At 46.2% G+C, this 26,134-nt stretch overlaps 1 protein-coding gene and 1 long non-coding RNA gene across 6 annotated transcripts in view; one reads left to right on the plus strand and one right to left on the minus strand.

The window, feature by feature from the left end:
* Positions 1-26,134, minus strand: part of GRM5 (glutamate metabotropic receptor 5) — a 291,461-nt gene that overhangs the window by 247,025 nt on the left and 18,302 nt on the right. For all 5 annotated transcript variants that reach the window (XR_014218745.1, XM_082219004.1, XM_082219005.1 and 2 more), the window contains exon 2: positions 19,259-20,135. Coding sequence is in view for 4 of the 5 variants with exons in the window: in XM_082219004.1 (XP_082075130.1) it covers positions 19,259-19,937 (679 nt within the window). In the remaining variant the exon portion in view is untranslated. The remainder of the gene's footprint in view (positions 1-19,258; positions 20,136-26,134) is intronic.
* The window catches only part of LOC309530689, a 165,397-nt gene that overhangs the window by 110,374 nt on the left and 28,889 nt on the right, over positions 1-26,134 (plus strand). The window lies entirely within an intron of this gene.

The following is a 26,134-nucleotide window of genomic DNA, read 5'->3' on the forward strand; positions in this document are numbered from 1 at the left end:
TTTTTTGTTTGCAATCATTCAGTATATAGATATTGTGAAATAAATAAATATTTTTTTGGGGGGGCAGTCATCTTGGGGCTTGGAGAGTTAAACTATATGATCCTAATTTCATTGGCCAGTTTCAGATTGGATATGTGGAAGGGGAACGGCAGCCACTAAAAGGAAGAAATCACATTTTCACTTCTTCTAGACCATAACGAGAGGCACTGCATGAGTCGTAGTACAACACAAAGGCCTTCATTTAGCCAGTTGAGTGGAATTGAGTAAAATAAAGCACTTCATCATGGTAATTAATTTACTGTTAGGCCTTGGAAACACTGGAGAAATCCCATTCACTACAGACAATCAACAGGCCCATAAAACACAGTGTGCTGGCGAAGCAGCCACACAAAATTAGAAGGCTAACATTGATTGGAAGAATTATCTTGGTTACAATGGCCTTTCAGGAGAGAAGAATAAAACTGGGGAATGAAAGGAGGTCTGGAAACGAGATTGGCACAATATAAAAAAATAAATTCACTATACTTTCAAATATTCCAAAGAAATTTTTTTAAAAATAATAATAGCACAGGTTAAGCTCCATTTTAAATAGTTCCATGCATTACAACCCAGCACTAATAAAATTGCATTGTTCAAGAAAATCATATATGTTGTTCCAGAAAACAACTTTGGAAGTGGCATTAAGAGATATAAACGACGTGGAAAGCCAGAATGGGCATGATAAAGACCATGCCCAATGCCCCCAATGAAATCAGCTGGGATATAAATATCAGAAGAAGAGGAGGAGGAGGAGGAGGAGGAGGAGGAGGAGGAGGAGGAGGAGGAGGAGTTTGGATTTGATATCCCGCTTTATCACTACCCAAAGGAGTCTCAAAGCGGCTAACATTCTCCTTTCCCTTCCTCCCCCACAGCAAACACTCTGTGAGATGAGTGGGGCTGAGAGACTTCAAAGAAGTGTGACTGGCCCAAGGTCACCCAGCAGCTGCATGTGGAGGAGCGGAGACGCGAACCCGGTTACCCAGATTACGAGACTACCATTCTTAGCCACTACACCACACTGGCTCAGATGTTGCATGCTGACAAGGTCAGCAATCATGCTGCAGTGTTCTGCATTAACTGCAGCTTCTGGATCAGATGCAAGGTCTTCCACTGGAGGGCCCCTCCTGTGGGTATTCTTGCAGTCAGAGAGGAGGCATCAGGCTACCATATACCTGGCCTTCTCGGTGGTGACACCTGGGACCAGGCAAATACTTTTTTAAAAAACCGAGACTTTAAAAAAAATATCTGTTGATTGTGTGATGAACCTTTGATTTGTGGCTTTTTCTCGATTCCCTCCAAATGTATCTGTATCTGAACCAAATCCCCGCGTTTGGGGTGGCTTCTGCCAGAACTCGCGCTTTCCTTATAATGAGCCGATCCGACTCCGGAATAATCTGGCAGGTGGCTCAAGCTCAAAGTGCCATCAGAGGAGTTTTGCTCGTTCAGGTAAATAATCAGAAAGGGCCTCGGCTTGACATTGTAGCAAGCTGCTCGCCCCGCTGAGAAACAAGAGCCGCAACCCATCATGCTTCCACTGTCCTTTGAACTGCGCAAGAGGGAGATAATGAAGTACCCATGAATAATTCAGCAGCATGGCCTGCGAGAACACTGTGGCTTTTTTCTTTTCTTTTCTTTTTTAAAAAAGAAAGTGTTCAGAAACCAACAACTAAAATGGATCTGGAGTGCAGAAAATGAAGCAATCTGCATGCTAGATGTAGCTTTCTGGTACGCCTATATATGAACTAGGGGTGGGGGGAGGAGGGGAATCTGCAAGAGAAATTGCCACAATTTGTGGCATGGGTGGGGAACCTCAGGCCAAATGCAATCTCTGGGTTGTGCAATCTAGATCACACCCCCTCTCCTTCCTTGCACATTGGGTGTACCTGCCTTGCTGGAACATGCTGTTGAACTCTGACAATGCCTCTTGAAGATCTGGCTAGAGGAGCAAGAGGGGTTATGTTTGTGTGCAGGTGCTAACCCACTGTATAAAGGGTAAATTTATATTCACGTCTCTGACCACCACAGGCATGAGATCCTCAGAAGGTTGTCTGAAAGGGAATATTGCCTTCGGGGTGAAAATGGGTTCCCCACCCCTGATCTCATCATCAGAGATCCAAATCATTGGTTCCAGAACACGGCAGTCAAATACTGAGGGAATGATGAGACATTTCCTCAGTATGTGAAGATCTTCTGTTGGCTCCCTGTTAGTTTAGGGGGCAAATTCAAAAAGTGTGGGCTGCAATTAAAGATGAGTGGATCAATCCATTCCTGCTCCACGTCATCTTCATGTGTCTTCACTCCTATGTCCCTTTCATCAAGAGGGGCAGTGTGGTGTAGGGGTTATAGGGTTGGACAAAGACCTAAGAGACTGGGTGAGCTTGGGCCTGCCACTGCCTCACAGCCAAGCTTCCCCCACAGGGTTGTTGTGGAGATTAAATGAGGAGGGGAGAACCGTGGGTGCCACCTTGAGCTCCTTAGAGAAGCAATCAATCAATCAATCAATCAATCGGAGGGAGAGCCATGTGTTTGTTGGTGTCACATATATCTTTATGGATGGCGAAGCTGTCATGAGTACAGTAGTGAGGAAACCAGTGGTGAGGACTGAGGAGAATCAAAGAGCCAACCAGAAGTCAGGACTGAAGAACCAAGGATCCAGAAGACCTTGATACTCAAGCAAGGCTCCTGGAAAGGAAGCATTCCAAAAATGGAACACTCTCCAGGAGGATTCAACGTCCACCTGAGTGAAGAGACTTCCTACTTTCCCCCTTCTAAGGACCATAGATAATCATTTCCTGGGGAGGGATTCAGAGCTCAGAAGATGAGGGGGTTGTATATTGAAACAGGAACACCCTCCTCATGGAATGTGGTCTGAAGAGTTCTGCAAGATGCACCTGTATTACACCGCGCATGCGAGCAGGCTATTTGCATGGCAGAAATAACATATGAATAGATTGCCAGTGGAAAGTGAGGAAGAAGGGGGGGGGGGGTTGGAGAAGTGGGGATGGAGAGGACAGCTCCAGCATCCTATCCCCTCCCATCCGCACCCTGCCTCAAACAGGAGTGATGATATCTGCTGGAGTGCCAGAGTAATTGGCAGACCTTCCTGGCAAGTGAATGAGTCGGTGACAAGGATTCTTTGCCACTCTATTGAAAAGCTAAAGGTTGTGGTTCAGCTCAAAATCTTTTGTTAAAGATCAATGTGTTCTTTTGGGCACGGACTTTCTTTACCGGATGCCTACAGGGCCTGTCATTATGAGCTTCAGCACTTCAGAATCTAATTTGCCACTAAATCATCCCTAGTTGACCTGGAAACTCAAGCATGGCTGGCTTATTCCCTTATCTATCATTCTACTCTACGCATGCAGTTCCATGGACACGATCAGACGCTTTGCAGAAACAATGCTTGCATGAATGCAGTCTATATAAACACACACACATGCATAGTGAGTGCACACATAGGGCACTGTATGTTCAGGAGACATCTAAAGGGTCTTAGCAGAGTCTGGGAAAGGGCTGAAGGCTAACTGCATGGTGGCCACTCCTGGCTTAAGGCATGGCGGTTTCTCTTCATCACCACCACCTTAGGATTTCCTGGTCAGTCTGATAAATGATGAAGGTCGATGGTGGTAGAGCGTCTGCCAAGTTGAGTCTCCACCAACTCCAGGCAGGGCTGGAAATGACACCTGGGTGAAACCCTGGGGAGCTGCTGTCATTCAGTGGAGAGAACACTGGGCTAGATGGACAATGGTCAGACTCCCCATAAGGAATCTTTCTATGTTCATATGAATAACGCTAACAAGAATATAACAGCAAAAGAAGTCTCTGCTAGATCAGACCACTGGACCATCTGCTACAGCACCCTGTTGTCAGAGGGGCCACCCAGATACCAGATACCTAAAGAAAGCCCGAAAGCAGGACCAGAGCAGAAGAATACTCTCTCCTCCCATGGTTTTCAGCAAACTGATATTCAGAAGCATGCTGCCTCCAGCAATGAAACTAGAACATAAACATCAGAGGTAGGAGCCATTGATAGCATCCTCTTTTAAAGCCATCCAAGTTGGTGGCCATCACTACATGGCATGAGGGCAAACTCCATAGCTAAACAATGTGCTGTGTGAATAAATACTTTCTTTTGTATATAGGCAAAAAGGTAAAGGACCCCTAGACAGTTAAGTCCAGTCAAAGGTGACTATGGGGTTAGAAGAGGCAGGAGTGAAGATATTGGAGATACACTTCAGAGGTCCAGACTATGGGGAGCCTGGAAATATTTTTTTTATAATTAATAATTTGGACTGTAATTTGGTCATTTTTTTATTTTAGTTTGTTGTTTTGAATTGGATTATGATATGAATATGTTAATTGGCTGTTTTTATTGGAAAATCAATAAAAATGATTTTTTTAAAAAGGCGACTATGGGGTTGCGGCGCTCATCTCGCTTTTCAGGCCTAGGGAGCCGCCATTCATCCACAGACAGCTTTTATGGGTCATGTGGCCAGCATGACTAAACCGCTTCTGGCGCAACGGGACACTGTGACAGAAACCAGAGTGCACGGAAACTGTTTACCTTCCTGCCTGAGCGGTACCTATTTATCTACTTGCACTGGTGTGCTTTCAAACTGCTAGGTTGGTAGAAGCTGGGACAGAGCAACGGGAGCTCACTCCATCTCGAAGATTCAAACCGCCAACCTTCAGATCGGCAAGTCCAAGAGGCTCAGTGGTTTACACCACAGCACCACCCATGCCTCTTTTCCTTTTGTATATAAAGTATCCCGTCTATGCTTGATGGGCAAGGGTTCAAAGTACCTTCAGGTGGTTGCGGTGAGCTGCTGAACCCAGAAGTACACATCTCAATCATAGGACATTGTAAGGCATATCTTGGAAGCACCTCTCATTTCAGAAAGCTTCCTAGCTGCCACGATTTTGTCCCCCTCCACACCCTCCCACCGTGATATTTGAATCTGAGCAATGGGTGAAGGAGATGGCCCTCTGCCCCCTTCACAGAGGCTTCTTAAGGACTTTGGGAGGGAATTCCAAGCAGACATTTGAGAGCACTGGTGCCTTGCATGACACCATCTTTTCTGCATGCAAAACTGCTGTCTTCCTGTTGACAAGCTGCCGAATGGCAAATCTGAAAATCTTCTGGGGATACCCGGAAGGCTTTGGAATACAAAGTCTCTGGTGCTTCCTTAATTAGGTAGCTCAGCAGCAAATCTAGTTAAGAGGCAAACTTCTCTTCCCAGGGAGAGTTGACAGTAAATATCTAAGCATCTAATTTTGGTCTCAAGGAGTGGGGAAGGGGAACAAGCACAGGAATTTTTAAGCCTATCGGAGGCTATTGCTAATCCTGCTGTTTGGCTTAATTACTCCACCCAGGTCTTGGTGGCTTAGCATGGCCAGAAGACAGTCCTCTGTTTGAAGGGTCACCCAATCCAAATCTGGTTTAAAGAGCAAGAACCATTGAATGGGTGAACAGATGACCATACCGGCAGAGGAGGCCGATTATGCTGAGTCTGGCAATTGATCTAACTAGCTCAGTACTGTCTTCACTGACAGGAAGTAGATCTTCAAGGTTTTCAAGCAGGGTTTCAGAGGAGAGCAGGACAGGAGAAAAACCAACCCACCTTCCACCTTGGCCAAAAGGAGCCAGCAGGACTTAGAAGAGGAGTGGCTAACGTATGGCTCTCTGTATGTTTTAGGACTCCCATCAGCCCCCAGCCAGTGTGAAAAAGGGACAGGGATGATGAGAATGAATTGAAACCCAGCAACCTCTGGAAGCTCACAGGTTAGCTGCCTTTGGCTAAGGACATGGTAGTCCCTCCATTGCAGAATATCCCTGTCCCCACCATCTTAGGATTTCTCAGCCGTAGCTCCATGGAAGAGCATTAGCTCTGCATGTAAAAAAAGGGAGAAAGTTAAGGACCCCTGGAAGGTTAAGCCAGTCAAAGGCAACTATGGGGTTGTGGCACTCATTTCGCTTTCAAGCCGAGGGAGCCGGCGTTTGTCCACAGACAGCTTTCCAGGTCATGTGGCCAACATGACTAAACCGCTTCTGGCACAACTGGACACTGTGACAGAAGCCAAAGTGCACAGAAACGCCATTTACCTTCCCACCACAGCTGTACCTATTTATCTACTTGCACTGGCATGCTTTTGAACTGCTAGGTTGGCAGGAGCTGGGACAGAGCAATGGGAGCTCACTCCACAGGGATTTGAACCGCCGACCTTCCGATCAGCAAGCCAAGAGGCTCCGTGGTTTAGACCACAGCGCCACCCGCGTCCCCAGCTCTGCATGTAGAAGGCAATGGGCTCAATCCTCAGTATCTCCAGGTAGGGCTGAGAGTGCTCTCCGTCTGAAAGCCTGGAGTGCCATTGCCAGCCAGTGTAGACAGTACTAGGTTGATAGGTCAATGGTCTGACTCTCTATAAGGCAGGTTCCTGTGTTCTTAATTTATTTAGCCTAGCAAAAAATAAAATAAAATAAAAAGCTGGGGATGGGGGAAATCAGGCTATTTCTAATCTTTGTCACCTTTGAATTCTGTCTCCTTTCTGCTTTCATATGCACATTTGTGTGGGGAAGCGAGGAATCCAAATTAATATTTAAATGTAAACTGGCTTTTTGGCGATACCTTTTAAAACATATCTTCTCTCAAAATGCACATTTTAAAACCTGCTGCGATATGTTTAAGCACTGCACCACAGCCTTCAAGCATGCAAAGCTCAGTGAACATCTCAGCTGGGATCCGTGCATTAGTCCGAGAGGTGTGGATCAGGTCAGCTGAGAATTTGCAAAGACTTAATTCTTCAATCATCTGCAGAGAAAGCTGCTAAAATCTGTGCCATACACCGTCTGAATAAACTTGAAAGATGACCAAGTACAAACCACCTCCAGGGGGTATCTCTAAAGCAGATCACGGCTTTGTTTAACCATATATAAGCGTGCCACTGGGAATAAGAAACCCTCATATGCAATATTGATTTTTACGGAGCTTGTGATTCTATAGACAAGCTGTTGGACACCACTATTGATGATTAAATTGCTTACTATTAGAGCAGAGCTAAACCAGCTTCCCTTCTTTCACATTCAGTTTTATGTTGGAACCAGGGATTCACACCAGTATTGTCTCCTGGCAGTGGCTCTTCAGGATTTCAGGCATTAGGAGTTTCTCCTAATTTTATCTAAAGATGTTGGGAATTGAATTTAGGACCCACTACATGCAAATCATGGGATGCGGGTGGTGCTGTGGGTTAAACCACAGAGCCTAGGGCTTGCCGATCAGAAGGTTGGCAGTTCGAATACCTGTGACGGGGTGAGCTCCTGTTGCTCAGTCCCAGCTCCTGCCAACCTAGGAGTTTGAAAGCATGTCAAAGTGCAAGTAGATAAATAGGTACCGCTCTGGCGGGAAGGTAAACGGCATTTCCGTGCGCTGCTCTGGTTCGCCAGAAGTGGCTTAGTCATGCTGGCCACATGACCTCCCTCGGCCAGTAAAGCGAGATGAGCTCTGCAACCCCAGAGTCGGCCATGACTGGACCTAATGGTCAGGGGTCCCTTTACCTTTACCTTACATGCAAATCAGATGCTTTACTCATGACCTTCTTGGTGATTCTTAGTGGGAGATGGCCCTCTCCCAAAACCAGTCCGGAACGCATAGCACAGCATTCACTCCTCCAGATGTACAAGCAATACACACACCCAAAAATGCATGCATGTCGTACACAGCAGAGTCTAGCAGAAGCTAAGGCTGAGGACACGTGGCACCTGGGTTTAGTGATTTATTTACAGGATCAAAATAAAGAACAGAGCAATCATGGAATGTTCTCTTCTTCTCCGAGAGAGAGCAACAACAGCAGAACAAAGAAGACGGAAGTGGCGCACAATTCCTTCCATTCTCAGGCTTCCAAAGAATGGAATGTCAACACACAGAGCATGTGATCTAGTAGTCACACACACTCTGCAGCACAGGAGAGAATGAAAATCCTGACAGACCTATGGACCTTCACCATTTCCCACCCAGGGGCATAGTGTGTGTGGGTGTGCCAGAAGGCACTGTAGCCCCAGGCGCACAATTTCTGAGATGGCAAAAAAACAGGCACACACACCCTAGACAACCCCAGTATGGCCAGGCCCAGTGCTCCTTTCTGCCATCAGCTAGCTGGGCTCCCCTTTGTGTGGGTGGGCAGGTGGCTCAGCACAGCCCCGCTTTACTTCAGGGTCACTAGTGGCAAGGGATGGGCTGGCAATTGCCCGCCCCGGGTGCCAGCAATTGATGCTATGCCACTTTTCCTGCCTCCGCACGCTTCAACCATATTCACATTTTCTTCTTCTTTTTGCTGTTATTTTCCTTCTTCCTTCCTTTCCATATTCTTTTGTGTCATTTGCTCACCCTGATACTTAATCCTATTGGCTGCAGTGAGCCGCATTATTTCAACAACGATGTCACAAAGTGAGTGCTGATGTCATTCCATTGCAGGAGCTTGGAATCCAAGTCATGTGGGGCATTGCAGGCAATTCCACTGAATGGCAACTTCCCCCAGCCTTGTCCTTCCAGATGTTTTGCAATACAACTCCCATCGTTCAGCATGGCCCGTAGGCATGATGGGAGTTGTAGGCTGAAACATCTAGAGAATGCCAGGTTGAGGAATGATGTAATATGCTCCAGTGCTGAAATTATGAGATTCCTCTATCTTCCTCTGCAAACATTGTCCCTTTCTGTCTCCTGCAGCAAGAGCTCAGGAAAGCCTTACTTGAAGGCTCAGTTTCCAGCTGCTGGTGGTTGCGCTTCTGTGCTCCCCACCCACAAAGTGGCAGAAGAAGAAAGGGGAAGTGTGAGGCAGAGAAAGAAAAATTTCCAGTATCTCTGTTTGGTAGGACACCAGAGCAATGCCACTTTCATTGGTCTCACTGCCCTTGGTTCAGGCAATAAATTGTGCTGGAGACAGATGAGCAACCTGGCATTTGTTCTGCAGGAAATGTCCTTCATCAATGGCTTGTTTACCGTTGCAAGGTTTTTGTTTTCAATAAGATGGGGTTGGGGGGGTTGGGCAAAGACTGGGATGGCTGAAGTTGACATCATCCCAAAATATTGGAAAGGTTTGTCAGAATGGTTCGTTCCTCTATGAAAGGCTCATTGGAAAAGTGGAGAAGTTAGTTTCCTTTATATTTTTGGTTTGGAGATGATAGATAGTTGATAGATAGATGACAGCTAGCTAGCTAGTAAGCTAGAGATAGATGATAGATAGATAGATGATAGATAGATAGATAGATAGATAGATAGATAGATAGATAGAGCCTTCTTTCTGAGGATTCAGGAGTCTCTACTTCCCAGAGGTCAGGACTGGTTCTAATGAGGTCAAGTTGCAGTAGGGTAGATCTTGGTTGAACCTCTTGACAATATGAGCAGTTTGACAATGCAGCCAATTACCTATAGCGGTGGTGGGTTCCCCCTCTCTAGTCATCTTCAAGCAGAGGCTGAACAACCATCTCTTGGGAGATGCTCCAGCTCTAGATTTCCTTCACCAAGCAGGGGGTTGGACTAGATCATCTGCAAGTCTTCTTCTGACTCTATGATTCTATGACTTGACAAGTTTAACAGCTTCCTGCATTCCTTTTACATTAATGGTTAAAGTCTGCTGGATTTCCAGACGTAACAAATTCCGGTACTGATATTGGCATTGGACCTCAACATCTGTTATCTGAATTCTGGGACAGAAATTCAGGGAGGTCAACATTTGCCTCGTTCCATTGTGTGAGTGAAGGGATGGTTGGAGAAAATTTCAAAACAGCCTACATTCTGCTACTAGAGGATGCCAAATGTTGACAGCAATCACATGTCAGCTGCAAAACATTCACGTCAGATAAAGACCGCTACTGCATGCCAACTGCTGGGGAAAACATAGTCAAAAATTGCTGCCCTCCACATTAAAAATATGATTGCTGCTGCATATTAGTTGAGCCTGTCAAATATTGATTGTGGCTTCTCGGTGCTGTCAAATGCTGATTGTTACCATTTGGCTACTGATCAATTCCTGCCAAATACCAATTGGAAAATATCTGATTATAGAATCATGGAATCGCAGAGTTGGAATGGACTCAAGGGTCATCTAGTCCAACCCCTTGCAATGGAGGAAAAGCTTATCAAAGGCTTGTGCCAACTATGACTTATTATAGCATACCTGGAAACAGCAAAATTTGAAGACAATAATTTCCAGGTAGGGAAAATTCATTCCAGCTTGCCTTCATGGAAACGTGGTTGTAGAGCATCTGTTTCATGTGTGTAGAGCTCAGGCTCAACCCCCACCATCTACAGGCAGGGCCAGCAAATACCTCTGTCTATGTAGAGTTGCTACCAGTCAGTGTGGACAATACTGAACAAGGTGGACCAAAGGTGGACTCAGCATAAGAGACACGAAGGGGGTGAAAGTTTGGTTAAAGGCAGGACTTTCGCTCGGGCTTATTTTTGAAGTTTTCAGATGGCAAAAAGTCTTCACCAGGTATGTTGTCATTGTTGTTGTTGTTGTTTGGAGAGTACATTACAAACCTAATTTCCTTGGGGGAGAGAGAAAGCTATTAGAGCATGTCACCAAGGATAAAGGCATTAACTGGTGTAACATTTCACTGCTAGTTGACATTTGGCTGATTGGACAATTGCTGCAGTTCTAATTGCTTTTATCATGGGTTGCGTTGCAATGCCCACGTGTTTCATTGAATTTTGTATTCACTTGGTTATTAGCTAGTTCAAGGTCCTTTATAGGTGAGAGTTAGGCAAACGTTTTAAAATGAAAAGGCATGAATAAAAAATTAAGGAAACACAATTATAAAAACAACAACCAAAGTTCCTGGTCCAATTTATATGTTGTTGTTGTTGTTGTTGTTGTTGTTGTTGTTTAGTCATTTAGTTGTGACCAACTCTTTGTGACCCCATGGACCAGAGCACGCCAGGCACTCCTGTCTTCCACTGCTTCCCAAAGTTTAGTCAAATTTAGTCAATTTATATGTGTTGTACTTATACCCCGCTGAAATCAACGGAGCTAAGGCATATTGAAAGTACCAGGTTTAATTCACAGCTGGGTGGGGAGAGATCCCTATGAGAAATCCTAATGAGCCTGTCAGTCAGCAAAGATGGAGCAATTGTCAGACTCTGTATAAATCAGCTCCCTATGCTACTAGGCTGTGATACTAAATTAACTAGGAGTATGTCCCATTGAACCCAATAGGGCTGACTTCTGTACAGACATTCACTATTGGGCATGGCTTCAACATGCCCCATTCATTTCATTGGAAGGAGCTGGACTGGGACCAGTGAGGGAGGGGGGAGGTGTCGTCCATCTCATTCCCATTCAGAGACAGTTGTGTTTGCATTGTACTGTAGTTCCCGGCAGCATTAGACCATCAAATATTTATCAGCAAAAAACCAACAACCCTCTTTCTCTCCAGCCAAGGGAGTTTACGATGCAGACTGCTGACTAGGCTTCTGGTGTTGCTTGCACAGGACGTACGAGAGGAGAAAATATACAAACCTAACACCAGCATGGCTTTTCAAATTAAACCAGGCAGAAACACAACCTAAGTCTATGGCAGTGGCAGGTAGCATGGACAGCTTCAGGTGTTGTTCTATTCCCATCACCCCTGAGCATTGGCCATGATGGCTGAGATGGATGGGCATCCATAGAGCATTGCATTCGTCTATAGCAGGGGTCAGCAAACTTTTTCAGCAGGGGAGCGGTCCACTGTCCCTCAGACCTTGTGGGAGGCCGGACTATGTTTTTTTTTTTTGAGGGGGGAATTAACAAATTCCTATGCCCCCCAAATAACCCGGAGATGCATTTTAAATAAAAGCACACATTCATCACATGTAAAAACCACCAGGCAGGCCCCCAAAATAACCCAGAGATGCATTTTAAATAAAAGGACACATTCTACTCATATAAAAACACGCTGATTCCTGGACCGTCTGCAGGCCGGATTTAGAAGGCGACTGGGCTGGATTCGGCCTTCGGGCCTTAGTTTGCCTACCCATGGTCTATTGTGTTGTGGGAAACTCAACTGAGACACTCCACTGTAGGCAATGATTTATGTGTTACAAAGGAGAAAGTTCCTGGTAGCAGCAAGGCAAAGCCAAACACTCTTGAGTTCAGCTCAGCTCATCTTTTGAGGCTGAACACTCTCTCGATCCCTTACAGTGGTTCTCAACCTTGGGTCCCCAGATCTTTTTTGGCTACAACTCCCATGATCCCTAGCTCACGGGACCAGTGGTCAGGGATGATGGGAGTTGTAGGCCAAAAACATCTGGGGACCCAAGGTTGAGAATGGCTGCTTAGAATCAAAGAATTCTAGAGTTGGAAGGGACCCGTCTTGTCTAACTCCATCCAAACTCCATCCAAACTCTTGAAACAGCTCTTACCATCAGAAAGGTCTTTTTAAAATTTAATCAGAATCTCATTTAAATCTGTTGGTTTGGGCCCTGCCCTGTGGAGCAACAGAAAACAAGCTTGTTCCGTCTTCAATGTGACAGCCCTTCAGATATTTGAAGATGGCTATCATATCACCACTGAGTCTTCCCATCTCCAGGCACAACTCTCTATCACTATACAATATTAACATTATATATTATTAGTATACAAATGCAAACACATTTATAAACAGAGCAAAAAGAGGGGAAATGCTTTGAAAGAAATCTTACTTTAGTTCATTTCATACCATCCTATTTTATAAGGCAAAACATGATAGCAAACTTATTCTCAGATTTTATAAAGCTGTAAAATCCAGATGAATATAGAGTGGTGAATTATCTGAGGAAAAATTGTATCAATGAAAACAGCATTTATGGTGGAATATCATTTCAATATTACTGTTCCAGGGATAGATAAATATTCTTTATATACTCCAATTCCCAATGAACTTTTCTGGTGCATATTATTCTTTAAACCTTATACAATATGTGAGTTTATAGTTCAATCCTATGCATGGAAGTTGAAGCTTTTGCACTCAGGTCCTGTTTGCCAGCCTCCCAGAAGTGGGATCTGATTGACAACTGTGAGAACAGAGCGCTGGACCAGTAGACATTCCCCCAGTATTTCCCAGACTTGGGTCTCCAGCTGTCCTATCACCCCTGGTCCTGCTAGCTAGGGATGATGAGAGTTGTAGTCCAAAAACAGCTGCAGACCCAAGTTTGGGAAACACTGGTTTAGCCTGATCCAGCACAGCTCTTCTTCTATCTACACAGAATTAGAACCAGTGTGGCGTAATGGTTAGAGTGTTGGACCAGGACCTGGGAAACTAGGGTTTGAATCCCCACTCCGTCGTGAAGCTCACTGGGTGAACTTGGGCCAGTCATTACCATATTTTTCACTCTATAGGACGCACCCGACCATAGGACGCACCTTGTTTTAGAGGGGGAGAACAAGGGAAAAAAATTCTCCCCCTCTCTGCTCAGCGCCCCTTCAGCGAAGTGGCAGGAGAAACGGAGCCCCTTCCGTTTCTCCTCCCGCTTGGCTGAAGGGGCGCTGCACAGCTCTCCCTCTCTGCTGAAGCCAGGAGAGTCTTGCTCCCCCAGCTTCAGCAAAAGGAAACCGAAGCCTCCAGAGCACAGCGGGAACTCGCGCTGCACTCTGAAGGCTTCAGGCGGCTATCCCTGAAGCCTGGAGAGTGAGAGGGGTCTGTGTGCACCGACCCCTCTCACTCTCCAGGCTTCAGCGAAAGCATCGTGAAGCCCCTGGAGCGTGGAGAGAGCGCTCCCTCTGCGCTTCGGAGGCTTCATGTTGCTATCGCTGAAGCCAAGGAGCCTGCATTCGCTCCATAGGACGCACACACATTTCCCCTTAATTTTTGGAGGGGGGAAAGTGCGTCCTATAGAGCGAAAAATATGGCATGTCTTAGCTTAAACTTCCTCACAGGGTTGTTGTGAGGGTGAAGTGGGGAGAAGGAAATCCATGTATATATACCACCTTGAGATCTTTAGAAGATAAAGGTGGTATATAGATGTAATAAATAAGGAAGTGCAACTGAGTTCAGTGGGGCTTACTCTTCCTTAAGTGTACAGTCGTACCTTGGCTCTCGAATGTCTTGATATGCGTACGTTTTGGCTCCTGAACGCTAAAAACCTGAAAGTAAGTGTCAGGGGTTCAGGAGCAGAGGCGAGGGCAAGGGAGGAAACAGAGAGCGAGGGGGAGGAGTCCGAAGAAAAGATGAGTGACGACGACGACCCGAGATCTCCGAGTCTGTCCAGTGAATCAGAAGATTCACAGAAAGGAGCGCCAGTGGCCAGAGCAAGGGGGGAGCTTAGGGGGACACCCCAGGAAGAAGGGTCCAGAGAGGGTTCAGAGGGCAGCAGTTGGAAATCGGGGCCAGCGTCACCAACAGAGCGCAGTGGGGAGGAAAGGCGCCAGGTATCGAGCTCTGGCAGCTCGCAGCAGGGGGGAGGGCATGAGTCAGGAGTGGCCACACCTCCATCGGAGAGCGAAGAAACGGTCAAGCGGAAAGTGGAAGGTTGGGCGCGCGCGCCAAGTTCAAATGCACAGGAAGGCGGCGCAGTAAGCAGCCCGGAAAGGGAGCCAGGTCCTAAAGCCCGATGCAAGGAGACAGGAGGGTCCGAGGGGTCAGCGTCAGAAGAGTCCAGGAAGGAAGAGACCACGGGGGGCAGAGGGACCCAAAGAAGAACGGTCAGGCGGAAAAGGTGGAGTAAGGCTAGGATATTAAGTTGGTGTACAAGGGGCGGAGACTCAGACGGAGCTTCGCCGGTCTAGCTTATAAGACGTAGAGCTGCACGCAGCAGCTTGGAAATGGAAACTGTAATTCAATAAAGACTTTTATAAAGTGAACGCTGGCTAGCGTGATCCTCTGTGAGCTAGGATCTGGGAGCAGCTCTGACAGTAAGTGTTCCAGTTTTTAATGTTGTTTAGGAAACCAAACATCCGATGTGGCTTCCATGGCTTCCAATTGAGTGCAGGAAGCTCCTGCAGCCAATTGGAAGTCGCGCCTTGGTTTTCGAATGGTTCTGGGAGTTGAATGGAACAGATTAAGTTTGACAACCAAGGTACCACTGTACATAAGATTGCAGCTTGAGCTGGGAAGGCCACTGTCTAAACTAGCCCACACCTGTTCGAAATCAATAAAGGCCTAGTAAATTTCCACAACACATGCTGTAACTTGTCTGGTGGCTATAAGTAAGTCGGTCATTCTATGTTTTTATTCCTACACATGACAAAAGGATCAGCTGGACACCACATTCTGTGCCCTGCTTATGTGGTCCATCTGAATCATGAAGCCAGGACTCCAGGAAGGAAAGCTATCACTTCAAAACAAATAAACTGGTGTCTCTCGCATCACCCTGCCCGCAGTTTCATTTCCATCTAATTCCACCCATTTCCCCAGCAGTTCTTCCTCTGTTGTTTAAAGCTGCCATCCACGTGATGAATACTCCAACTGTTGCCTCCAGTGTTAGATTCATTAGGCTAATTAGCCAGACATTTTCAAAATGTCATCTAAAGGACTTCTGGGTCAAGCACTTTACTGGGTCAAGTGGCAAGTGACATGGAAAACCTTCTGCATATCAACCAATTGCCAGGCGCATGTTCTGCTTGCTAAGGATATAGTGCCAACGAGAGGAACATCCTCTCCAAATTCTCCAGCTGCAATGCCAACAGGAAGGCAGGGGAACTACTGGCTTGTGGTTAGGATGAAGCCTGCAGTGGGTTCCGATCCGGATCATGGCCTCTCCTCCCTAGCAGACTGCAAATGGTGGAAGACTTTGCTCTGCCTGGTACTTTCATCCCCTCAGTGCCACATGGAAGTTGACCTAGCTGGTTATGGGAGGCAGACAGAGAGATGGCTCTCTTTCTCCCATGGCAGCTCTTCGTGGGAAGCTGTCTTATACAGAGTCAGGCCATTGGTCCATCTGACCAGCATCGGCTCCTCCAGGGTTCCAGGCAGGAGTCTCTTTCCCAGCCCTCCTTGGAGATGTCAGGGATTGAACCTGGAACCTTCTGCACTCAAGGCAGATGTTCTACCACTGAACCACAGCCCAGCTCAGGAAATGGAAAGTCTCTCTTCAACACCCAACATGGAGGTCAAGCTTTTCCCCGCTGGGTGATGAAAGGAGTAGAGGGAGGGAGGGAGGGAGAAGTATGATGAAATGGTTAGAGTGTTGAATTAGGACCATGGAAAGCAATCTTATGGATTATGTTGAATCAGCAAAGCTAACAGCTAAAATAAGAGAGTCTAACATTTTTTTTTCTCTTGAAGAATGGAAGCTCTTTTTGGGTTATTTGAAGAAATATCATAACACGAAGAATCCATGAGCAGGAAGAACTTCCTGACAGTAAGAGCTGTTCGACAGTGGAATTTGCTGCCAAGGAGTGTGGTGGAGTCTCCTCCTTTGGACGTCTTTAAGCAGAGGCTTGACAACCATATGTCAGGAGTGCTCTGATGGTGTTTCCTACTTGGCAGGGGGTTGGACTCTGGCCCTTGTGGTCTCTTCCAACTCTATGATTCTATGGTTCTATGATTCTAGGATTTGAATTATGATCAACAGAAATAATTAGAGACTATTATGTTATGATTATCATGTAAAAAGAGGGGAGACAGGGTACAGCAATGGGGGAATAAGAAAAGCAGCATGGAAAATGGGATGGGAAGTTGGTAATATATATTTTTAAATATATATGTGTGTGTGTGTTAGATTGTATGTGGAATTTCTGGAAATATAATTTTAAAAATTGGGGTTTCTGCCCCTCCACTTTCTCACACACGCAAGTGTTTCTTGTGATCTGCAATATATTATCGACATAATAATAGAGCATCTGTGGTGGATTTATTCTGCTTTATTAGTTGTTCTGTGGTGCTTTCCTAATCCCAACACATTATTGCTATCTGGAGGGGCTATAAACACAGAAACTCGGAACATTTGCAGAACTTCAGCAGGAAGTTATAGGACATGCACTGATTTCAAACGAAACAGTAGGACTGCCGCAAAAGTTTTGCTGGCAGAAATAGTATTGAAAGCATGTTTTGTGCATGATCACACTGATAGCATTATGAGCACAAATTATCCTGAACGCAGAATAAGAAAGGGTCCATGGGTTTCACAAAAGAATTTGGAACAAGACACTAAGATCAGATCATAGCAAGAATTCTCAGAGATGGAAACCAAAAGACTTACCTTCAGTCCAATATTAGATCAACATATCTTTGTCCGTATTATAAAGTGTAGAGAGGGAAGATCACAGCCAATAAACCTTTATTAATTAACTGGTACAAGTAGGATTGTCTAGCTTATTGTGGTGATGTGTGGTATTTTTATGCATTTATATATGCATATCTGGGTTCCCCAGTGGACACAACAATGCCTTCATACACACACCCTAGTGCCCACCGGGGCCACATGTCATTCCCCCCCCCCCATTTTATATTATTTTTAATGAGGTGTTTGGGACTTATTTTTATTGTGATTGTTTGAGAAGGGCTTATCCGTTTTGGGTGTGCTTCCTCCTTTTTTGTCTGGGTTTTCAAGTTTTTTTGTAGGGTATAGGTGTTTGTTTCTAGTTTTGGGAACGGGGTGTGTAAACATCACTAGAGCTTATCCTCTGCGAAGTAGGCGTTTTGCAGATAGGTGGGGTATCCTTGCTCAGAGGCGGAGCAAGGAGGGTGCGGTGGGTGTGGTCCGCCCCAGGTGCCATCCCTGAGGGGGGTGACATCACCACAAGTGCCCTCCCAGGATGCTCCCCGCTGCCAGCAGACCTCTCTGGGAAGCACGGCAATGCCGACGCACCCCCTTGCAGAGCCGTCTTTCCCATTGGTGTTAGTGGTTCGTTGCACCAGGGCGCCGGCCTCTCAGGGGCGCCCTAGTGAATAGGGGAGCTGTGTGGCTTTGCCGGCAGCCTCCCCTTTCCCTGCACGCCCGCCAGCTGTGCCCCACCAACTATATGGCTGGTAGGCGTGCAGCTTTCTTCCCAAGCCACTGCATCTGCTAAAGACAGCCCTGCTCCCGGTCGTTTTCCTCCTCCCGCTTCCTGGTGAAAGACACTGCGCAGCCTTCCTGGGCTGCCTTCTCGGGAGCCCCGATGCTGGAGAGCATGTCCGCCAGCACGTTTTCCTGCTTGATCACCGCCGCCACACCTGTGATGGCCTGGGATTCGGACTCGGATGCTGAACCTGAGAGATCCCAGCCTGCACAGGATCCCCCGCCTCCAGAACCAGCTGAGCCAGGGCTGGGGCCTGAGCCCGAAGGGTCCTCACCTGTGCTGGATCCTCAGGTGCAGGCATCAGCTGAGTGTGCTCTGGCCCCTGAGGTGATGGAGGACCCATTGCCTGCAGGTGCTCCACTCCCAGCCCTGTCAGGGGAAGGTGAGGTTGCCTCTGGGTCCGGTAACCCTCCAGCCTCTCCTGAGCTGCAGAGGCTCAGGGCAGAGAGGCGGAGGGAACTAAGTTCCCGCAGGAGGAGTGCTCTCCTCCAGGCCAGGAGAGGCGAGTCACCAGAGGATCGGGGCCGCCCTATGCCTCGGGGCAGATAAAAGCCGGCCAGCCCCAGTTCTAAATTGTGGGAGCAACATTGTTGGTTGCTAGTTCCTGCCTGAACCCTGTCCTGCTTTTCTGCCAGAGCTCCTGACCTGCCCTGGCTCCCTGCTTGCTTGCCTGTTCCTGACTTCACCCGGCTCCCTGCCCTGCACCCAGCTCCAGCTACTACGGACTGCCTCCACGTTGCACCTTTGACCACGGACCAGACTTGGACCTCGCCTCTTGGGTAACCCACGGGACCAGCACAACGCTGGGGATCGGGGCGGTGGGGGAGGCAGAGGACATTTTCCACTGCCCCCTCCCTTGTTTTGGAGTTGCCGGGGGGGGGGTGCCAGAGAGATCTTTGCACCACGGCACCAGATATGCTTAAGACGGCCCTGCCCCCTTGGGACGTGTGCCGACGCCGCTAGCTCTGCTTCTGCCCGCCCCTATGGGTGCCGTGTGGCGCTGCACGCCCCGCCTCTATGGGTGGTTCACCACGCCACTGGGCACACCTCCCCAGATGCCCAAGAGGCTTCCTCCGCCACTGCCCTTGCTGTATGTATTATGATAAAGGGGTTCAAAATTTGAGGCAACAGAAAATAATCAGTTCTAGATCATACTGATTCTACAAACATAGAACATGGTATATGCTCTCTATGTTAATACTGCAACCCAGAACATATCCTTATTGCATGTGAATGTGGAGATGAAATAAACGTTCTCCCTTACCTTCAGTATGCACAGCAGAGACGTAAGTCCAGTTGTATCTCTTAACTATGTCCACCATCGCCCGAGCCTGTTGCGCATCCGAGGGCACCACTCTCATGAAGTACTTGAACAAGGTCTTGTCACTTAAGTCCATGCTGGTTGCCGAGTAAGCAATCTGAGGTATGTTGAAGAGCTGCAACAAGTTTTGGACCTGGATGGCCACAGAACTGGACCCAGGCCCGATGACGCCGACGATGGGCTTTTTGGAGCGGAAGGAAGATGTCGAGCCATCCACGCACTTCATCAGCCCTTCTTCCTCTTCCGCTGAGATGAGAGAATCCCGTATGAACTCGATGCTTTGCTCGAGAGCAACCGCCGAGTGCCAGCAAGAGTCTCTGATCTCGCAACCTAACGTTATGTTTGGCAACAAGGTCTGGTTCTGGTTAATCCTGTCGAGCGTATGGAGCATCGCTTCCACTCGCTGAATGCCATACTGCTCCCTCACCTCTCCGCACTTCCGCTCATGGACTTTGTCAACAGATGGCTGGTGATGCACAGAGAACAGAGCCCCAATGATGATGTCGCCGGGCATGTAGGCAACCACTCTCCTCTCACTGGACTGTGCAGAAACCAAAAGACCAAAGTTCCCACAGGCATCTTCCTTCAATAACAAGACTGCAAGGAACGGCAGAAGGAGCATTTTAGGAAATGGTTTAAGCCAGTATAGGAAACATGGTGGGACCACAAGGTGAAAGCGTTTTTAAGCAGCAAGGACGACGTCTTTTGAAGGAATCAAAGCAATTGAGCCGGCGGTCAACTGGTGTTTCCAAGCATGTTCTATAAGATGGCCAACATCTCCTCTGTTGATAACGAAGGATACAATCATAGTCTTCTCAGCCTTTAAGAGAAAATGGCTTGTTTAAAAAAATAATAGAGCACGCATTTCTAGAATATTTTCAAACTAGAAAGCCCATCAATATTTTAGACCAGTGTTTCCCAAACTTGGGTTTCCAGCTGTTTTTGGACTACAGTGGTGCCTCGCAAGACGAAAAGAATCCGTTCTGTGATTCTCTTCGTCTAGCGATTTTTTCGTCTTGCGAAGCAAGCCCATTGACGGATTAGCAGATTAGCGGATTAGCGCTATTAGCGCTATTAGCGGCTTTTAGCAGCTTTTAGCGGATTATCGGCTGATCGGATCAGCTGATAAGCGGCTTAGCGGCTTAGAAAAAGGGGGGGAACCCCGCAGGAACTCGCAAGACTTTGTCGTCTTGCGAAGCAAGCCCATAGGAAATTCGTTTTGCGAAGCACCTCCAAAACGGAAAACTCTTTCGCCTAGCGAGTTTTCCGTCTTGCGAGGCATTTGTCTTGCGGGGCACCACTGTACAATTACCATCACCCCTGACCGCTGGTCCTGCTAGCTAGGGATAATGGAAGTTGTAGTCCAAAAACAGCTGGAGACCCAAATTTGGGAAACATTGTTTCAGACTAAATCAGGGATGGCCCTCCAGATGTTGCTGGAACAAAACATCTGTCATCTCATGCTGATTGAGGGTGACTGGAGTTGGAACTACATCTGGAGGGCTACAGGTTCCTTATCACTGGACTAAAGCAACATTTGAAGTGAATGGAGAAACTTTAAGGAAGCTAAAAGAATTTCTAGAAGACTAATAAAGAAAATTATAGGGGTTCTATACATCACTGAATCTATTACCAGATTACACATCAGGCAAAATAATCTAATGATCACTACAATTATTGTTAAAATTTATTTCCTACCTTTCACCTTAAGGGAGGTTACAACAATTATTATTTTTAAAAAACAACAACAGTATTGCATAATATTAAAAAATAGTTGAAACAATTTAAAATTACAGAAGTAAGGTGGACCCTAAAAAGAAACATTTTGTATATTTTATATCATTTCCCCACATGCTAAAAGGGTTTCCAGGAAGAGATCTATCTATATCTATCTATCTATCTATCTATCTATCTATCTATCTATCTATATCTATCTATCTATCTATCTCTATCTATCTATCTATCTATCTATCTATCTATCTATCTATCTATCTATATCTCAACAATAAATCACAGTAAGAGCATATATAAGATAAGACCAAGGGCACCATCTGGGTGGCAGGGATGAGGTGATGAGTTGCCCCCCAAATTTTCAAGGAGGGGGCTGGACCCCCTCAATAATAATCCACAATGGCATGTGCACGCCATGTGACATGCTCATGTCACTCACAGATGCATGAAAACAGCATGAAACCAAATGCAGACTCCAGCTCCAAATTAAACCTGTAGCAGCAAACAGAAATTACCAGTATGCCTCAGCCCTCTTCAAAACGTGGGGCAAATCATCACTTGCTGCCCATGCAGTGAAGTAGTGAAGAATTCACAAGGATGTCCCCATTATAGAAGCTCCCTGCAGCTTGTCAGAATCTGGAGAACTGGATCACTCCAGCCCTGCTCTGCAATGAAGCTCTCTGTCGTTCAGGTTAGCTAAGCCCACTTTAATTACAACACAATCTGTTTTCTTCTATTGCAGCGCTTAACTGCTCATTGTATGCCTCTAAAGGCAATTCAGTCTCCTCTGCAAATGCCTATGCATTTAAAGTGCCTTCCCTAAATTAATAGCCTTCTGTAATGCTTTGTCCCTGAACAGAATTTTCTCTTCCTACACATTTTCAAAGGGGCGAAGCCTCTATTAGTCTCGACTGAAAACCCCATCACCATCATTATCCTATAAATGAACCTGTTTATTATTGATCATTTATTGAAATGACTGCCCTGTCATTCAACAATTTGATGATCCCAGTGTACAGAAACTAGGCAAGAGGTATTATTAATCATCATTATTATTATTACAGTGGTACCTCGGGTTAAGTACTTAATTCATTCCAGAGGTCCGTTCTTAACCTGAAACTGTTCTTAACCTGAAGCACCACTTTAGCTAATGGGGCCTCCTGCTGCCGCCGCGCCGCAGGAGCACAATTTTTGTTTTCATCCTGAAGCAAAGTTCTTAACCTGAAGCACTATTTCTGGGTTAGCGGAGTCTGTAACCTGAAGTGAATGTAACCTGAAGCATATGTAACCCGAGGTACCACTATATTATTATTGCTGCTGCTGCTGCTGCTGCTGCTGCTGCTGCTGCTACTACAAATGTAGGGAGCAGTCCAAACCCACAATCTGCTGGGATGAAGGTGTTAGGATCCAGAAGATCTCTGGATCATCCGGCCGATGCTAACATAAGCCCAGCTCAGCTGGAGATATGCCAGTGTAACTCCTTCATCCCAGCTCAACTGGGTCTCATTCCAGGGGAGTGGTGAGGTGACTTCAGCTTGGTTACATGGCCTGGCAACCCAGCAGTACATACCCTAGCAAAAAGGGCTGTTTAAGTCAAAATTTCCCCTCTGCAGGCTTAAGCAAGCTTTGCTGGCAGCAGCCCATCTCCTGAGCAGTGTTTGGAATAGAGATAACTTTGGCCCGCTTAGTTTAAGGCAGTGTAAGTTCTGCTGGTTTTCCATACTTAGCATTCCTCTGCCAAAACAGCAGATTTGCAATAACCACTTGGCAACTCACACTTCTGATCAGTCCCCAGCAGATGGTACATGATTCATTACCCCTAACCCTACCCTACACTACAGAGAAGCCCTCCCATTTGTGCACAAGCAAATATGGTACATTGTCCCACAATGCACTGCACACCGACCACCATTTTTATAGGGTCAGCGACCTCATCTTTTGCCTTACATTTGTGAGGCAAGTATTGCTTTGAGATATGGGCTCAAAGCAATTTACAAAAAGAGGACTTGCTCCTGAAACATGCAAGGCCTGGTCTGTATTGGGAAGATGCACCCAAGACTACTGTTTCAATTTTTGTGCTGATTTAATGGGATTGCTTTATTATATATATATTAATTGCAGGTGCATATATTTTAATGGGATTGTTGTACTGTGCATCTTAATTATGGGTGCTCATATTTTAATGTCTGCATCATACTTTGTAAACCACTTGGAAACCTGTTTTGGCATTAAGCAGTGTTATAAATGGATATAATAATAAAATGATAATGATAATAATAAATTGCCACCCCTTGTATCTGCAAGGAAATCTAATCCTAGCCACTTCCAGGGCTTCGTAATTGAAAACTAAACAAAATAACAATTGGTGCTCGATTTATTTGTGTTTCCCCCTTTTGTCTGAAACAGTTCAATATTCTCATTTTATCCTTGCTTATCCTTTTTCTTACAAATGTTGTCTGTGTTGCTTAATTAATGTGCATTTGGAACTCCATTTGGCAGATGGGTGGTATGCAGATTTCACAAAGAAATAAATGCATACATGTTTCCCTGCCTCCTTTGTGCCCGTACTTTAATGTGCACTAATAATAACACATGATTCATGTTACTAAGATATTATCTAGCAGCGAATCTGTTGTGGGAGGGGAGGGGAGAAAAGGAGAAGTCAGCTGTACAGGCGATTATAGTTCCGAAAAGGGAGCCATCCTGCCCGAAAATTCCCCTTGTGAGCAGCATATTCTTGGCTGATGTCTGGTTTTGGTGTGGCAAAGCGGCTCAGGACAGCTCCCAACACAAAGTCTGTATAAAGGTATTGATCATTCTGTGCTGACAACTTCAGAAAACACTTGTTTCTATTTGCAACACACAACTGTGCCAGATGGTCGTTGCAGAAACAACTCTTTACAAATTGGTGCCTGAATATAAATTTTTATTTTCCTCTTCCCTGCCTGCCCCCTTTCCCTTGTACGCCGTTTTTAGATTATGAGCCTGTGGGTAGGGGCTGTCTTGTTTTAATTGCATGTAAGATGATTTTAGAGCCTTTTTGGCTGAAGAGTGGGGTAAAGGTCCAGTCACAGATGACTCTGGGGTTGCGGTGCTCATCTCGCTTTACTGGCCGAGGGAGCCAGCGTACAAGCTTCTGGGTCATGTGGCCAGCATGACTAAGCTGCTTCTGGCGAACCAGAGCAGTGCATGGAAACACCGTTTACCTTTCCGCCTGAGCGGTACCTATTTATCTACTTGCACTTTGATGTGCTTTCAAACTGCTAGGTTGGCAGCAGCAGGGACCAAGCAATGGGAGCTCACCCTGTTGTGGGGATTCAAACCGCCGACCTTCTGATAGGCAAGTCCTAGGCTCTGTGGTTTAGACCCCAGCGCCACCCACGTCCCAAAGAGTGGGGTACACACCCTTTAAATAAATAAAGAAGCAAACAAACTGTGTGTGCAATTAAGTTTTCCAGTTGCATTTGTAGAGGAGTGTGTGAGAGAGCACACCTCAGACTTTTTAGTTTAGAGAAAAGGCGAGTGTTTCTCCCTCCCATAGAACACAAGAACTTGAGGACATCAGATGACGTTGAACGTTTGAAGAATTAAGACAGATAAAAGAAAGTACTTTTTTACACAGCACATAGTCAAACTATGGAACTCTCTCCCCCAGGAGGAGCGATGGCTGCCAACTTGGATGGCTTTAAAAGAGAGATTAGACAAATTCATGGAGGATAAGGCCATTGACGTCTATTAGCCGTGATGGCTATGGTCTACCTCCGCATCTGTAGGCAACAATGCTTCTGAATACCAGTTGCTGTAAACCATGGGAGGGGAGAGGGATCTTGTGCGCATGGTCTGCTCCCTGGTTTCCCATAGGGGCATCTGGTTCACCACTGTGAGAACAGGATGCTGGACTAGATGATAATAACTTATTATTTATACCCCGCCCTTCTGGCTGGGTTCCCAACAGAATAATAAAAACAGGCCAAAACATCAACCATGAAAAACCTCCCTAAACAGGGCTGCCTTCAGATGTCTTCTAAAAGTCAGAGAGTTGTTCATTTCCTTGACATCTGGTGGGAGGGTATTCCACATGGCAGGTGCCACTACCGAGAAGGCCCTCTCCCTGGTTCCCTGTGACCTCACTTCTCGCAGCGAGGGAACCGCCAGAAGGTCCTCGGAGCTGGACCACAGTGTCTGGGCTGAACGATGGGGGTGGAGACGCTCCTTCAGGTATACTGGACGGAGGCCATTTAGGGCTTTAAAGGTCAGCACCAACACTTTGAATTGTGCTTGGAAACGTACCATTGGCCTGATCCAGGTATTCCTATGTTACGTTCTTAGTGTGCTGCATATCTACTATAGCTATACCTATCTAACTATATGGAAACATTGCCATAGATCCATTAAGCTCAGTACTGCTGACACTGACTCCCAATAGCTCTCTAGGGTTGCAGGCAGGAGTCTTTCCCTAGCCCTACTTGGAGATGCTAAGAACTGCACTTGGGGCCTTTTGAATGCAAAGTCTGTGCTCTACCAGGCTTTCAAGCACTCAGCCACTCTGCAAAGGGCTTTATTTTATAAACAGGGTCTTACCGCGTTCTGTCTAGGGATACAGCTCTGCATTTCTATATACTGGACTCAAAACGAACACAGTTAACCATCCAATGCATTTCAAATCATACGTTATTGTAACGGCACCCACTAGTGGTTCCACCTGATAAAAGCCTTTCTTCTTTTTCCATTATGCTTCACTCTCAAGTTCCCTATTACTCATCCCTAGACTCATTTAGGGAACTCTTGAAAAGACAGAGAGTAAGGAGGGGAGCAAATAGGATTTTTTTTCTTCCCATTAGACAAATGAGAACTTTAGTGGCTATAGTCTAGTAGCTTTCCAAATGAAACACTCTCTTAGGATAGCGGTAATCTCCAAAATTTACAGCAAAGGATAGGGTCGGATTGCCTTCTAGGCAAATTTAGGGAGCTGCAGAGCCAAAAGTGGAAGGAGCAAATAATAATAATAATACATTTGCACAGTTGATTAGTTTCTACACACAGTCACACTCCTCTCTCTCTCTCTATCCTCCATTTAGCCAAGCAAGT

This window comes from Podarcis vaucheri (genome assembly GCF_965113315.1).
Source record: "Podarcis vaucheri genome assembly, chromosome: 4".
Lineage (NCBI taxonomy): Eukaryota > Metazoa > Chordata > Lepidosauria > Squamata > Lacertidae > Podarcis > Podarcis vaucheri.